General features: G+C 40.4%; 1 protein-coding gene across 3 annotated transcripts in view; it reads left to right on the top strand.

Moving 5' to 3' along the window:
• The window catches only part of Amotl1 (angiomotin like 1), a 133,169-nt gene that overhangs the window by 46,097 nt on the left and 70,423 nt on the right, over nt 1-16,649 (top strand). For all 3 annotated transcript variants that reach the window (XM_076846509.2, XM_076846512.2, XM_076846510.2), the window contains one exon: nt 15,618-15,767. In XM_076846509.2, the coding sequence (XP_076702624.1) occupies nt 15,618-15,767 (150 nt within the window). The remainder of the gene's footprint in view (nt 1-15,617; nt 15,768-16,649) is intronic.

The raw sequence follows: 16,649 nt of genomic DNA, 5'->3' as shown, positions 1-16,649 counted from the left end.
CATCTTACGTTCTTGAAAAATTGAAAATGTAGTTTTAGTCTGTAGTTAGCTGAATAGTCTGACATAACAAAACTGTAGGAACTTTCATCTCTGATCTTCCTGAACATATTGCTACTGTTTTTTAAAAGCTTACTGATTTGGGCATATGTGGTGGTGCACATCTATAATCCTAGTGTCTTGGGAGTCTAAGGCAGGAGGATCCCAAATTTGAAGCCAGCCTCAGCAACTTAGTGAGGGCCCTTCTCAAAAAAAAAAAAAAAAAAAAAAAAAAATTAAATAAAAGGGCTGGAGAATGTAACTCAATGGTAAAGTGCCGGGACTTCAATCCATAATACCGTTATTAGGAAAAAACAAAAAACAACACATGATTTGATCATCTCTTGAAAGTGAATTTTACAGTGGTGATTCCTGTTTGACTTTTCCATTTTTACAAAATGGATCTAAAATATATTATTGTTTTTTTTTTGTTATTATTATTATTATTTTGCCATACTAGTACCCAGAGGTGCTCTACCACTAAGCTACAACCCCAGCTCTTTTTATTTTATTTTGAAACAGGGTCTTATCAAGTTGCTGAGGCTGACCTAGGACTTATGATTCTCCTGCCTCAGTCTCCAGAGTAGCTGGGATTACAGTTGTGCATTTCAGTGCCTAACTGGATCTAAAATTTACTGAGCACTTACTATGTGCTAGAACACTATCCATAGCCCTTTCCATTGTCTCATTTGATTTTCACAACAGCCCTATATAGTAGGTGTTATTGTTTGCATTAACTGATAAGATAATGGGTTCCAAGAAATTATATCATTTGTTCCAGTTCACATAGCTAATCAGTGATAGAGCCATGATTCTTATATTGTTTAAGAAGCAAATTTACCAAAACAAAGCAAAAAGCATGTTGTGTCCTTCTTTCCATTTAATATTTTCTCCTTTATCTTTATTATCCTTTAAATCTTTCTAATACTCTGGCGTTTGGCTGGACGGCATCATTTTCTTTTTGTCCAAGAATAGCTGAGTTTCCTGCTTAACAAGTTATTAAAGTTTCTTCTTGTCTCCCAAAGTAATCTCCTGGAGTCTTTCCTCCTCCTCCTCCCCCTTCCATTTCCTTCTTCTCTCTTCTCTCTCCTCTCTCCTCCTCCTTCCTCTTTTGCCTCCCCCCGCCCTTTTCCTAGTGAAAAAAGATCATTGCTGATTTGTATACTGCTTTATAAAAATTCCTTAAGGGCAAGAAGGTGCATTCATGTACCATATTCTCTGGGTAGGTGGTTGTTTGTCTTCAGGTGCATTTTCATTAATCACGGGGGTCCATTCTTTTGAGAAATAGAGTTCTGCAGTGCTTTAATGCTTTACATCAAAGGGCCTCTGTGTGTCTTCTTAAGGTTTCCCAGACTTGCCCTGGGCTCTGGATGGCTTCCTTTGCCCGGTTGGGGAAATGACTCATTCTCAGAATTGGTTTCCACCTTTTTCATCTTAAAGTTCTCCTTAAGTGTTACAACTTTTGGACTTTCCCCATGGAAGAAGCTGTGTTATGTAGAGAGTCATTTCTCAAAGAGTCGCCTCTGGGGCCTTGAGAAGCAGTATCGGAGACTTAAAAACTACTTTTATAATAATACTAAAGCATAATGCACTTTTTTTTCACTGTGTTCACATTTACACCTGGTGGTCAAAAGCTACAGTGGTAAAATTGCAGGTGCCTTAGCATAAATCAAGGTGGTGGCACTGGGTCGTGTTTGAGGTCAGTTTATTTTTCACCCACTCACATTTTTTTTTTTAAAAGTCCATTTTTCTTAAGAACATTCCAGCTGAATGTTCTTCAATGATTAATTATATTAAATCTCAAACCCTTTTACTCTTTTAATATCCTGTGTGACAAAATGGGATGTACACAAAAAGTGCTTCTGCTCCAAGTCAAGGAGAAATACTTTTGTGATTGAGTTGAGAGGTACATGTTCAACTAGCTGCTTTCCGCCCCCCACAGTAAGTTATAGTAACTTGAAAGAACAACTGACAAACTCTCCTTATTATGATTTGGTAGATGTTTTCTCAAAAATGAATAAAGGGAACTTGTCATTTCAAGTGGAACAATTATTTGCTGCCAGTGATAAAAGTCAAGCTTTTGATTGAAAGTAATCTCATGGAGCCTTTCTTTGCAGTTTTGGAAAATTTGTATCTTCCACCTTGAACTTGTTGCTTTCCAGTATGTAAAAGACTTTTCCGATGATCTAGATCCATTGTATATTAACAAATATGATTTTGTTGATATTATATGCTTGAAATGTTTCTGTGTTTGGAAGATTTATATTATTCAAGGAATATCCCTTTTCCAGATGATCAGTGTTCGTTGTTATGTAGTTTTACGTGGGTTAACAAGAGCTCCCTCCAAAGTGAAAGATGGCCCAATAAGATTTTAAAGTAATAGGGGAATATCCAGAGCAGGCCTCTGGTAAGTGGTCATGCTTCATATTGCATTTACTTTTAAGAACTTGCCACTTGCGTTAGTCAGATCGCTGTTACTGCAACAAATATCTGAGATAAATCGATTTAAAGAGGTGAAAGCTTGTTTTGGCTCACAGTTTTTAGAGGTTTGAGGCCACTGTGGGTAGAGACTGTGGTAAGGCAGCCTATGGTGCAGGAATGTGTGGTGGTGCAAAGCCATTCACCTAGTAACCACCAGGAAGCAAAGGAAGAGATAAGAAAGTGCAGGATCCCATTATCCCCTGCAAGGGTGCACCCCCAGTGACCTAACTTTTTCCAGTAGGCTCCACCACTTAAAGGTTCCATACTCTCCAGTAGCACTATCACAGGCTGGTGACCAAGCCTTTAACACATGGGACTTTGGAGATACTTCCAAACCACAGGACTGATTGTTGAACTTTGATATAGCTTCAAAGAATAGTCATGGTTATCTGAAAAGGCTATTAAAATACTCCTTTTGCCAACTACATACTTGTATGAGGCTCGGATTTCTTCATCTACTTTAACCCCAAATCATAGATTGCAAGCAAAAGCAGATAAGAGAATCCAGCTGTCTTTTATTATGCCAGGCAGAAAGAAATTTTCAAAGCTATAAAAGAGTCCCTCTTTTTACTGCTTTTTTCCCAATAAATAAACTATTTTTCATAAAAATATTTTATATGATTTATAGTTCAATTTATTATTTTATTTAAATGAGTCAACATATAATTTTCTCAGTTTTAATCTCTAATAAAATAAATATTGACAGATATGGCCCACATAAACAAAAGCTCATTGGTCCTCAGTAATTTTTAAGAGTGTGAAGAAGAGGTTCTGGGGCCAAAAAAAAAAAAAAAGAAAAAATCTGAGTGGGTTAGTGTTGTAGCTCAGTGGTAGAGGGCTTGCCTAGCATATGTGAGGCACTGGGTTTGATCCTCAGCACCACATCAGATAAATAAATAAAAGTCTGAGTGCTTTTAAAAACACCAGTAGAAGCCATAAACTCTCCAGCCAGTTAAGCTGGGTTTGAATCCTGCTTTCACTCCTAATTGTGTAACTTTAGGCAAGTTATTCTCAGTGCCTTAGTTTTCTCATCTGAGAAATGGGGATTATGAGAATTGAGTTAGTGCGATCCACTAGAAGAGAGCAATGCTCTTTGCATAGAAAATTCTCAACCGTGTGTGGTTTCTTCTTTTGCCCTTCCTGAGGCCTGTGGTTGATTTGCCTCCAGAAAATAGTATTCCACAACGTTTCCCACTATGCTCCCTCTCATCCTCCTGGTTGATGATAAGCTCAGGGTGCTTAAACTGGACTGTGTAGTAAAACTGAACATGACATTTGTGGATGAGCATTCATCTAGGTGCAGGGAGAAGCTCTATAGCTTGTGGCAGATTCTTGTAAAGGGGCATCAATGATCTAAAATGGAAGAGCAAGGAGGAGGAAGAGGTTGATGTAGCCCTGGGCACAGTTCTAGGTCCTATGTGTGTGGAGGTAGGTGTGGACATAGATTTCTGAGCTCACTGCTCCACACTACCTCAAGCCTGTGTAGCTGCATTTCTGTGCTGTTTGGTCATTGTGTGCTTTATATGTCTCTCTGACTAGACTCTCAGATCTGGGTCTTGTGGTACCAGGCATTGTCTTGCCCAGGGCAGAAGCTCAATGTCATGTGTTTTGGTTGACTGAATGAATGAATGGACAGATAAATTAGTGAATAATTCTTCCTTTGCTGCAAATCAAATTCACAGGTCTATGATCCTGGGAATTATAAGGAACCCAAATACTATCACAAGTATCTAGCAAAATACCATTGAAATTCTGGGGTTTGCTTCACAACAGTCAGCACTGAGTTTGCCACTCAGGCTTATGGCTGTGAGTTGTGTGACACACCCGAGGTGTGTCATTCCTGGTGCGTTAGGGTACAAAGGAGATTATGAAGCCTAATTCTCAGGGACATGAGGGTTACCTGAGATAATGTTTGTAGCACGTCATGTTCAGCAATGCCACTTGGGATGTCTTCCTTCCCTATCCTGAGATAGCTGTGTGTCTTACGTGGACTCTGGCTGCAATTGGCCTCTGGGATAATCTGATGTGTAGTTGATTCACATTATCTCACTAAACCTGCGTAACAGGTTATCCCCATTCTCAGAGGAGGGCTTTAGAGTTCCAGATTTATCAAGCAGTTATGTATAGAGTGCTAGGTGTTTTTATAGGTTTTCCCTCATCATGTTATTAACTTAGATATACTATTTGATAAGGTCACCTTGTTACCATACTATGTAGATACATGTTATTTACATGTAACTAAAGTAGCTATATCCCTTTTTCCAGTTATTCATATTAGTAATTAAAACTAATTAAAACTATTGTCTTCAAATCTGAATTTATTAAAAAGAAATGATAGGAAAGAGGCTTCCTTCTACTAAAGGAGTTAATGCAGGTTAGTTGGTTCTAGAAAGAGTTAAGTCTCTTATTCATTAATCGTTATTTAGCTTCATTAAATTCAACACATTTGAGTTTCAGATATGCTTAATTTATAAAATTTCAGTTCCCTATGACTTTCAGAAGTGCACATTTTATAAGAGTTTGTATAGCAGAGAAGTACAAGCTTCCCAGACCTGAGTTCAAGTCATCTGTGAAGATAAAATGGTCAAAGAATTTATTTCTGGTCTACTCTTGCAGAGAGGCCATTTTGATGTGGAGACTTGGTAGTGATGCATTTGGCAAGTTTCATGTGTAGTACTGACACACTGCAGGTTCAGGATCCATTGTTCAAGGGGAAACACTGTCATGACTATAGTACGCAACCAGATGGAAGGGATGAGGAAGGGTGGTTTCCTCCATTGCCTTGGTGTCTGGTGATTGGCCAGGACTGTGCTCTTATTTCCCATAGTTTTGGTAAGAAATAACACAAATAAAATGCTCTGGATTCTTCTCTGCCTCATACTTGCAAAGAAGGAAACTTTCCCCATTGCCTTTCCTCTTTATTCACAAACAAGAGTATTTCTTTAAAACTACCCTCATTTTCAAAAACAAGGAAGAAAATCTAGCAGGGATGGAGATGTGACTCAGAAGTATAGTCCATGCCTAGCATGCACGAGGCACTGGGTTTGATCCCCAGCACTGGAAAAAAGGAAACAAAACACCAACAAACCTTTGCTTTGAAGAGACTGTACTGCTGGCTAGTTTCGTGGCTCTGGGCACTTCTTAACCCATGTGAGCCTGAGTATCTCTATCAACAAAATGGAAGTAGGGTGGTAATAATCAAATAACATAACTTTTGTAAGGAACATACCTGAACTAATAGGGTCTCAGTAAATTTTTGATGTTGCTCTTTTATTTCTAAGGGCATATCTGGTTTCTTGGCAAGTACTGGTTGCTTTAAATGATGTAGTTCATCCATGAGCCCATAGTGCTTTACCAGCTAGGTGGATGTGTACTTGCCTCTTAAGAGAATCCTGTCCCTGTGGGATGGCGCTGCCTGACACACTTCCCAGTGTCACCCAGCCACAATGATGTGGGAAGGCTGGAGGAATTGAGTGACAGCAAGTGTGAAGTGCTCTGCTGTCTTGGTGGTGTGGGTGAGAGGGGAGCTTTGAGGAGCATAACTATGTAGACATATGGCCATTTTATGCCTAGGGGTTTATTTTAAAGCTTTCCATCTTGTTTGTTTTCCTTTGTTAAAAGAGTGTCAGGTACTTCCGACTGCACTCAGGGATGCAAACATATTAAAGTTTGGCAGTCATGTTAGTAATACTTTCTTTCTCTTAGGGGGAAGTCAGTGTGTGCCAGGGCCACAAAAGAATACTTTTGTGGTCCTGAGATGCCTTCTGATAGGTCCAAACAAAAGGAGTGAAACTAAAGAGTGTGAAATGTCAGTAACTGAGGTTTAAGCTTATATATGGAAAAGAATCTTTGAAGTCTGGGTACTTTTGGTCTTAGTTTTAGATAAGTTATGCACCAAAGTCATCAATAGGAAATATGAATTATAATGATACCCATGTACAATTTGAGTCAAGATAGTTAAGTAGTCTTTGGGTTTTATGAACTGCCTTTTCCTTGTAAGGTTCTTTTATTATGGATTCTATCACAGTGTACTTGGTATAAGAGGTAGGACTGGGAATTTTATTAATTTTATTCCTCTTTTTTTTTTTATGGTGAGTGAAGAGGTGTCCCCCAACTCTGCCTGGCTGTAGTTCCCAGGCATAGGGCCTGCCTACAAGGGACAAACACCTTTCTCTAAATGCGAGTGTGTGCTCAAGCTACACAAGTTCTGTAATGTTACTTCTAACTGAATCACAGCATACTTTAATTAACCAATTTTAGCAGTAGGTGGCTGTCTCTCTCTGTCTCTGTTTCTTTGTCTCAGTTTTTTTTGTTTGTCTTTTTTTTTCTCCCAGTAGCTTTTACCTTGTTCTCCTGAGTAGTTTGAAAGAGACCCCAAAATAGACACCCACCTATGAGCTGAATTCTGTAGAATGAAGAATATGCCTATAACTGGCTGTTTTAAATTGCATTTCTCTATCTACTAAGTTGATGTGTTTATTTAGTCCCCATTATACTAAAAACTTTTAGATATTGTAAACATATGCAAGATTGTTCATTGATTCAGTGAATATGCACTGAATACTTACTGTGATGTTATTTCTATGAGCAATTGGAGATATTAGGTAAATAAGACTTGGTCCCTACTGTTAAAAATTTACAAGTTAAATGGGGAGGAGAAAAAACTAAATGCATAAGGCAGCTTAATATAGACTGTTTTGTCAGTATTCATAGAATGTTGTCGGAGTCCACAGTGGCACACAGAAATTTGGAAGAGAAGGGATAGGTGACTTCGTGAAGCAAATGGCCACTACAATAGAGTTTCAAAAGATCAAAGGACTTTTTGGTGGTCAAAATATGTGCGTTAGCGTCTAGTATGTACCAAAGTAAGAATCTCCTAGAGCCATAGGACAGAAAGGCCCTCCAGATGGAGAAAGCTTTGAGGGAATTGCAGGTGTTTGTTTAGGATTTGTGCAAAGATAGTTGGGACAATTGATATGATGTAGTATAATTCAAGATGGTGCTAAGTCACCTATTATTTAAGATACAAACAATGTTGTGATAATATGAGAGTCAGAGAAATTAATTTTTAAAATATAAATCAGATTCTTGATTGTAAGCAGCACATAGTGACTTTGACTAACTTAACTACACACAAAAGAATTAATTGGAAATATATGGGCTGTCACAAATTAATGGGAAGGCTCAGAAAACAGAGGCCATAGCAATCACTACTGGTGAAAGTGCTGCCACGGAAAATGTACCCATAGCCTTTCGTCTTTGTGTCACATCCTCAAGAGCAGGTCCTCAGTACATTGGGAATAAGTTTAGGTCATCCCAAATCCTGGACCAGGAAGGGGCCCTGTGGCTTCTGTAATGGATGGTAGCATCTGCCCCCAATACTTACACTGTGGCTTCAGCATTCTCTAACATTCAAAGTATTTAATTGGCTGATTGGCTTGTCAGGAAGGGAGTGTGGTGGTAGTAGTTATAAGCTGAACCTGGCTGGGTGCAGCGGCACATGCCTGTAATCCCAGTGGCTCAGGAGGCTGAGGCAGGAGGATTGCAAGTTCAAAGGCAGCCTCAGCAAAAGCGAGGCGCTAAGCAACTCAGTAAGACCCTATCTCTAAATAAAATCCAAAATGGGGTTGGGGATGTGGCTTGATGACTGAGTGTCCCCTGAGTTCAATCCCTGGTATCCCCCCGCCCCACGCCCGCACACAAAAAAGTTGAACCTGATCTCTAAATTATTCTCCAGTTCTAAAGTGTTGTGAAAATAATGTGCTAATGCTTTTAAGAACACCCTGTGAATACTAGATCCAGGGCCTACAGATGCGGCTTCATCTTCCTTGCCCATAGTTAAGCTACTGTTCCTTAAAGACACAACACTTCCATGACTCAGTCCTGTGATTCTTTTTTCCCATGATAGGCTTATCTTCCCTGGCTCCCTCCTCTCCCTACCCACGGTGGGTACACACACTCCTCGCCTCGCCTCGCCTCCCAGGTCTCTCCTTTGTCATTGCAGCACTGTGTCCCTCTCCTCAGTCAAGATGTAGCAGTAAATTACCCCTGGGCCTCCAGAGATGGTGGTGTGTCCCTCACATAGAGCACTTGGGCTGTGATGAATGAGGGTTGCTGTGTGCATGCTGGTCTTTGGGACCAAATCCATCATACTCAGATCTAGAACCATCTTACTCAATTCTCTTTATTTATAGCTCCTATTAGGTTAAGCACATGTTTGGCATTTTGCTTTACACTGATAATATCAGAGATATTTCTAATACATATCACTAAGTTAAAATTCAGACAAATTAAAATTGTTCATCACACATTTTAGATTGAGTCTAAGTTAAATAGGTATTAGTGTATTGATTTCACTTGTTTTCTAGAATAGATGAATTGGTCCAGGATTGGAATTCGAGTTTGATGCCTGTTTGGAAGGCCACACAGTATAGGGATTGGGAATCTTGGTAACCCCACCTCTGACACCCAACCACAAATCTTGGGTTTCAAATAATGGTTCCCAGGGGAAGAGAGTGAGAAATCATGTTCTGGCTGTACTTTTGGCTTAATGGTGGGGATTCCTGTTTCTTTTTTAACAATATGTGTGCTGTGTGCAGGTGTCTGTAGAGGAGGGGCCATGCCTGTCTGTGCTTCACTTAGGTCTCAATGCGTGGACTGTAAATTGGCCGACCCCAGATGAGCTAGCTTGCTTTCTTTCACATGGGACCTGGGAACCGGCTAGACCCTTATTTTTCAGGTACAGATTGCAGGTTCTTCAGGCCCCTTCTAAACATTGTTTCCAGGGCATCCTGCTCCCCGAGCCAGGTATTTCACTGTCCAGAAAAACTCAAGGTCTGCCAGAATCAGAAGGTTTAAATGCTTAGGTTTAACTTTGAGGTCACTGGCATACTTGGCAAATTCCTTAGCCCTTTGAAAGAAAAGGTATAAGCCATAGAATTGTTTGTTGCTGCGGTTAAACTCTCTATTATAGTTAGAGGAGATTGTTCTACTCCAGACAGTGCAATTGTTTTTCAATGCATGGGGAGGTTTTGGATTACATGTAGCTGGCAGAGAGGTTCTCACTTTGGCAACACCAGGGAGTTGTTTTGCAATTAGTGGATCGTTGAGGAATGGTCCTCTGGCCTGCAGAACTCAAAGCACCAGTATTGGCTGGAAAGGAGAAAGTAAGTGCCCCTGTATTTTAGGGGATGGAAAGGTACAGGGATTATCTGGAACTCTCAGAAACTGGCATTGGAGGGATCTTGGACCTTCTCTTACTTGACAGCCAGCAAGACCATCGGGCAGAGTATTGCCATGTTCTCTCCATCAGAGAGCACAGTTGTCACACCTGTAGAAATTAACAAATGCACAGTATGGTGTTTTCTTCAAAGGGCTTATAACTTCACCAGGGCAATAACATCAGCTTAGATTTAATGACAACTGCAAAATACTAGGCCATCGATGTTGATGTGCTGGCTTTGTGCACCTCAGAACATAATTGCTGTGGCATTTGAGGGAAGGGAGGCTGGTGTTTGGGAGGAAGAAGATGTTCTGGAGGAGGTAAATTTGCTGGAATGAACTTTAAAGTAGTTGGAGGTGGGTTGGGGTGAAGTTAGAGGTTTGTACTCAGAGAAGGAAGATGTTACAGGATGCTGGGGTGCTGAGGGGACCAGCAAGACTATTGACAGCTAACATAGGGGCCTGATTATTAAAAAAAAAAACAAAACAAAACAAAAAAAAAACCCTTCAAAATCAAAGTGCGACCTGGAACCCAAATGGTTATATGCAAGGGAGTGCTATGCCAAAGTGGAGTGTAAGGACAGGGATTCCCCGAAGTATGTGTGTTGAATGATAGTGGGGTGACACTTTAATGTCCTCCAGCGTTTAAACCTAAAGGAGACTTCTGAACCTGATCTATTGGCTTGGTATCAGATGCAGGATCTGCTCCTTGGGAGTTCACCAGTTATGGTGGAAGGTAAAGAAGAGGAGCAGCTCACCAGGGCCCTTGTTGTGCCTCTTGCCTCCCTGAGAAAACTAATTTCATTTTACCTTAATTCCTTTCTCCTTCAACAGTGGAACCCTTTGTTGTTGCCACTCTTGAGTAATGACAAAGGTCTTGTTCAGGTCACATTACCTGCAGGCCTCTGGACAGTCACAAAGAAAGTCTAAACCATGGTGGGGGAACGTTCCTTGCTTCTTCAGTAAGCTAGAAGCAGTCAGGCTCAGTGAGAGGGGAGCCAGGATTTCTGTGTTGACAAGGGATGTGTGCGTTTTGTCATTTAGGAGCTAAGCTGGTGAAATGTATCAAATATAAAACGTAAATGTTAAACCTTCAGCAATCCTGAAAACATCTCAAAATATCATGTTAAATTCAGCACAAATAGATCTCCGCTTTCCTTCTGGGCAGGGCCCCTGGGAGCTGCGTGTGCCCCTTCTCCAGAGAAACCCTCCCAGACAGCTGACCCTTTACACTGACCCTGCTGGGTCTCTGGTGCTTTGGCCACCTCCCCTGCACACTGCGGCATGTGAGTGGTGACCCTCAGACAGGGTTCTGGTTTGGAAGAAGTTAATTGTAAGTTAACCACTAAGATCAGACTTTTTATATGGAAATAGCTCTTCTGGCACCCCTGTGGGCATCTACACTATAATACTACAAACTGTTGAGCCCCCAGAATCCTCAAGAGGCCAAAAGCCCCCCTAAACTGGCAGTGTTGCTGGGTTGCTGGGCCCGAGCCAGCCTTGCAGGGCCTTTCTGGGTGGTAGTGGTATCTGGGGCCTTCTGTTGTTTGTCACAACTCCGCTCCTGGTTTTGAACTCCCAGCCAAGACGATAGCTTTCCCCTCACACCACGCCTCTCCTTCTCGTTTCTCATTTGAAACATCTTTGGCCCTGTCAAGTTAGATCATTTGGTTTCAGAAAATAGACTCAACTTGAGGTACAGGAGCTCCTAGGGAAGACAGTGAACTAAAATAGGCAGTGGATGGGACCTGCCTCTCTTAGATGTGTACCGCGTGGCCCAGGAATGCAGTGCAGATCCTGTGGCACATGGTACTGCTACTTTTCCTTGCCCTGCTGGTGAGAAAGCAAGAAGTGTGATTCCTTCAGGCTGCCTTGGTGCTGGGATAGCTCACCTGACTGATTCCTGGCTTCAGTGGAGTGATAAAAACGGGCCACCCGCCTACCTGCCTGCCTCAGGGGCCTGTTCTGGTCATCCACTCAGCTCTCCTGCCTTTCTTCAGCATCCAGGAATAATGGCATCTGTGGGAACGTGAGGCAGTGGCCTCCACATGTGAATGGAGAAAGGAGGCACTAGTTGAGCATCATGTGCCTCGGTCTGAGAGAGAGGGAGAGTTGTGTGTGTGTGTAAGCCCATTCGGAGACCACTCTGTTCAGTGTCCTGAGGCCCTAGAGCTCTTGAATCTACTCTTCGTTGGCAGCCCATGGGTAAAGTGGGGAAAAGTAATTCCTAACCAGAGTTGTAGTGAATGGCTTAGTGCAGGGCTCCATCTGAGCTCCACACATCTATGCTCTCCTTTATATACATTTGTTATACATACATGCTTCAATTTTATTAGAGGTTTGCTCTTTTATCATTTGAAATTCTTAGTCATGTGACTAGAAGGGATCACCCAAAGTGTAATATGCTGCAACATGTCATTCCTGACCCAGGTCTATTTTTTAAAAATATCACTTTTAATTTGTTCTTTTTAGTTACACATGACAGTAGAGTATATTTTCATATATTTATACAAATATGGTGTACATCTTATTCTAATTATGACCCATTCTTGCAGTTGTATGTGATGTGGAACTTCATTGGTCATGTATTCATATATTAAAATAGGAAAGCTATATCCAATTCATTCTACTGTCTTTCCTATACTCATCTCCCTCCTTTCCCTTATTTCCCTTTGTCTAATCCAATGAACTTGTATTCTCCCTGCCCCCTTATTTGTGTGTTAGCATCCACATATCAATGAGAACATTCAGCTTTGGTTTTTTGGGACTGGCTTATTTCACTTAGCAAGTTAGTCTCCAGTTCCAACCATTTCCTGGCAAATGCCATAATTCCATTTTCTTTATGGCTGAGTAATATTCCATTGTCAATATATATCACATTTTCTTTATCCATCTGTTGAAGGGCACCTAGGTTGGTTCCATAGCTTAGCTTTTGTGAATTGAGCTGCTATGGACATTGATGTGGCTGTGACACTATTAATTTTAAGTCCTTTGGGTATATACCAAGGAGTGAGATAACTGGGTCAAATGGTGGTTCCATTCCAAGTTTTCTGAACAATCTCCATACTGCTTTCCAGAGTGGTTGCACCAATTTGCAGTCCCACCAGCAATGTATGAGTGTGCCCCTTTCTCCACACCCTCGCCAACATTTATTGTTACTTGTATTCTTGATTGTGATTCTGACTGGAGTGAGATGAAATCTCAGTGTTATTTTAGTTTGCACTTCTCTAATTGCTAGAGATGTTGAACATTTTTTCATATACTGTTGACCATTCATATGTCTTCTGTGGTGAAGTGCTTGTTCAGTTCCTTTGCCCATTTATTAATTGGGTTATTTGATTTTTTTAGTGTTAATTTTTTGAGTTCTTTATATATATATCCTGGAAACGAATGCTCTATCTGAGGTGCAGGTGGCAAAGATTTTCTCCCATTCTGTAGGCTTTCTCTTCATGCTCTTGATTATTTCCTTTGCTGTGAAGAAGCTTTTTAGTTTGATACCATCCCACCTATTGATTCTTGATTTTACTTTTTGTGCTTTAGGAGAGGAGTCTTTTTGAGGAAGTCAGTTCCTAAGCCACCATGATAGGCCTATATTTTCTTCTAGTGGATATATATCTTTGGTCTAATGCCTAGGTCCTTGATCCACTTTGAGTTCAGTTTTGTGCAGGGTATGAGAGAGAGAGAAATAGAAAAAGCAATCATGAAATTCATTTGGAAAAATAAGAGGCCCAGAATAGCCTTTAGTGAGAAAAGCGAAGCTGAAGGTATCACAGTACTAGACCTTAAATTATACTATAGAGTTACAGTAATAGCATGATATTGGTACCGAAATAGACATGAAGACCAATGGAACAGAATAGAAGTCACAGAGACAAACCCACATATATACAGTTATCTCATACTAGACAAAGGCACCATAAACCTATATTAGAGAAAAGATCATCTCTTCAACAATGGTGCTAGGGAAACTGGAAATCCATATGCAACAAAATGAAATTTAACCCCTATCTCTCATCCTGCAGAAAATATGACTGTTTCTTTTATTGAAGCAGATGGGCTGTCAGTTCCTCTTTGACTTGATGGGAGGAATGGGGTGGAGGTGCAGAAAGGTGTTGTGTGTTTGGGTGGGTGTGTGCGTTCGTGTTCCTTTATGTGGACGTTCTCCCCCTAGCTTAAAGCTTCCCAACTTTGGCTGCTCATTGGGGTCATTTAAAGAGCTTTATAAATTATAGATGCCGGAACACAACCCCCAGCTTCCAAATGAATAGGTCTGCTTGAGGCCGGGTTTTAAAAGTTCCACAGGAGATTTTGACATGCAGCCAGGATTGTACCTTGTACCTCCCTAGTTTTCTACCTGCCTGAAAACAGAAGCCAGGTCAGGATTTGGCTTTGGATCCTGGCCATCTGGGATCCTGATTTTAGCCTTAGATGTTCAGATTTTTATATTTATATTTATATATATATATATATTTATATATATATATATATATATATATATATATATATATATATACACAGATGTAGAAGATGAGGACCAGGAAAGATTTGAGTTTCTTTGTGGAATAGTCCTTGTAGATGGCAAAACAAAGAAAAGACAAAAAACAAAAAACAACAACAGAGAGAGAGAGAGAGAGAGAGAGAGAGAGAGAGACTGAGAAATAGCATCCTGTGCATTTGAACTATGATTTTAGACTATCTTCATACAAAATGTCATTTCACAAAGTAAGAGTCACAACTGTCAACTGTTTTTATTTTAAATTTATAAGGTAAATAGTTATCAAAATCTTTTTTCTTTCTAGGGCAGATGTGCCTATGATTCAGTAGCACATATAAATGCTGTTCACTTGTTGAGGTAAAGAAACTCAGGAAGACCACCAGTGCATTCCCATCTCACAGCCCTTGGCATAATTAGTGGCTTACTAGTAGCTTCACGTGGTGGGAAATGGGTAGAAAACAAACCTAGGAAGAAATTCAAATGACCAGTTCAAAGCGATTGCAGAATAGCATTTTTTCTTCTAATGGAATTGTCTTTGGGAAAGGATTTTAATTTTTTAAAAATGTTTGACTCTCCAGAGTAAACTAAGTTGCTTTTGCTAAAAACAGCCTTACACATGGTGCCCACACAGAGAAATCTGCAGAGCAGGAAATAGGCTAGACCCATCCTGCTGAAGGTTCCCATGGATATTTTGTGTGTACTGTCGGTGTCACTGTAGTGGTATTTCATGTTCAGTGGCTGTAGGACTGAGTTCAGTGTCACATTTAATTGGAAGAGGAAGCACACTCTGGTTTGTGTGTGAAGCAGAGAAACTGGAGCTGAAAGGCCAGTGCTTGGCAGAGGCCCAGACTCCAGAACCTCAGCTCCGTGCTGCAGCACACGACTTCAGAAATCTTTGAGTGAGGCCTAAGTATTCTGTCCTGGGCGGAGACATTCTCTTGCAAGCATAGAGTCTGACAAAGTGACCACCTCTTCCTTGAGCTCGTTTATGTTGTGAGAGATATCTGCTCTTCACACTTTGGTTCTCCTTTTTCTGGCCTTCCCATCTCCCTCCTTTCTATCTCCCTTCTTAATCATTCTGAACTTGAGGACTTGGCTTTGGATGGTGCTGCTGCCGCTGCCCTTGGAACTGGAACATGTGAGGCATCCATGCTTCTGCTCAGCGTGTCTTGAGGACTGTGTGTTGACCTCACGGGTCATTTTTGTGGGTGGTTGGACTTGTGATAATTCTGAGTAGTAACTTTGGAATTTTATGAATCAAAAAGATAGGGCGCTCCTGCTGTGGGTTGAAATGTGGGAGCATGCCTTGTGGGCTGTCATGAGTCACACAGGAAGAGGGGGCACTTGATTGGCACTAACATACACGTTACTTTCTTCCTCCCAGCACCCGCTCCTGTCTCTTACAGCCCCAGCAGTCCTGTTCAGATTCTAGAAGACACCAGCTACTTTTTCTCGGACTTTCAGCTCTACTCTGGGAGGCATGAAGCATCTGCTTTGACGGTGGAGGCAAACAGTAGCATCAGGGAAAAAGTTGGTAAGTCCTTTTGCTGACTCGTGTTGGAAAACAAAGTGACCATATGTCTCACATTTTTATCTCTTTTGATGCAATAGCTTTCCTTTATATGTGGTTTTGCTTTTTGCATTTTCAGTGACCCAAGGTCAACCATGATCCAAAAATACTAAATGAAAAAAAGCACAAAGAAAAATTTGCAAGTTTTAGATAACTTTTCTTACAGTATGTTGTTACAATTGTTCTATTTAATTTTTAGTTGTTGTTGTCGATCTCTTAGCATGCTTAATTTATAAATTCAACTTTATCATAGGTGTGTGTGTACATGAAAAACTTGGCATGTGTAGGGCTCAGTATTAGCCTTGGTGTCAGGTGTCCACTGGGGATCTTGAAATGTATTCCTGAGGAGAAAGGGAGACTACTGTAACTCAGATTTTTCTTTTTATCTGTGCTTATCTTAAAATTAGCATATTGGGTCATTAGTTGTCTCTTAGTTGGTAGATGCTTTATTTTTATTCATGCTGTGCTTTACTGTTAATAAGACTATTTTATTGTAGTATATGACTCCCCTTGTGAGACTATGTGTGTGTGTGTGTGTATTTCATTTAATCCCTAAATTTTCTCTAATTTTTAAATACTTTTTCTCACCCTTTTTCAAACTCTTCTTTTTTTCTGTTTTTGAGACTGGTGAAACTTTGAGAGAATCTCTAAAAATACTTCTGGGGAGAATCTTATGGTTCCTACCAAATGTGCTTGTAACTCGTTTTTCTCTCACTTCAGTGAAAATAGAATTCCATAGTTTTCATGTTTATTGAGACCCATTCATTTTTTTATTTCTTTATTCATTCAGATAAGTCATTTTCCTCTAGAATGATTTTTATTTTTGTTCAAAATTTTCTTCTAGTT

Source organism: Callospermophilus lateralis, chromosome 2, assembly GCF_048772815.1.
Source record: "Callospermophilus lateralis isolate mCalLat2 chromosome 2, mCalLat2.hap1, whole genome shotgun sequence".
NCBI classification, from domain to species: Eukaryota; Metazoa; Chordata; class Mammalia; order Rodentia; family Sciuridae; genus Callospermophilus; species Callospermophilus lateralis.
The sequence above is the reverse complement of the archived record's forward strand: the minus strand, read 5'-3'. Positions and strand labels throughout refer to the sequence as shown.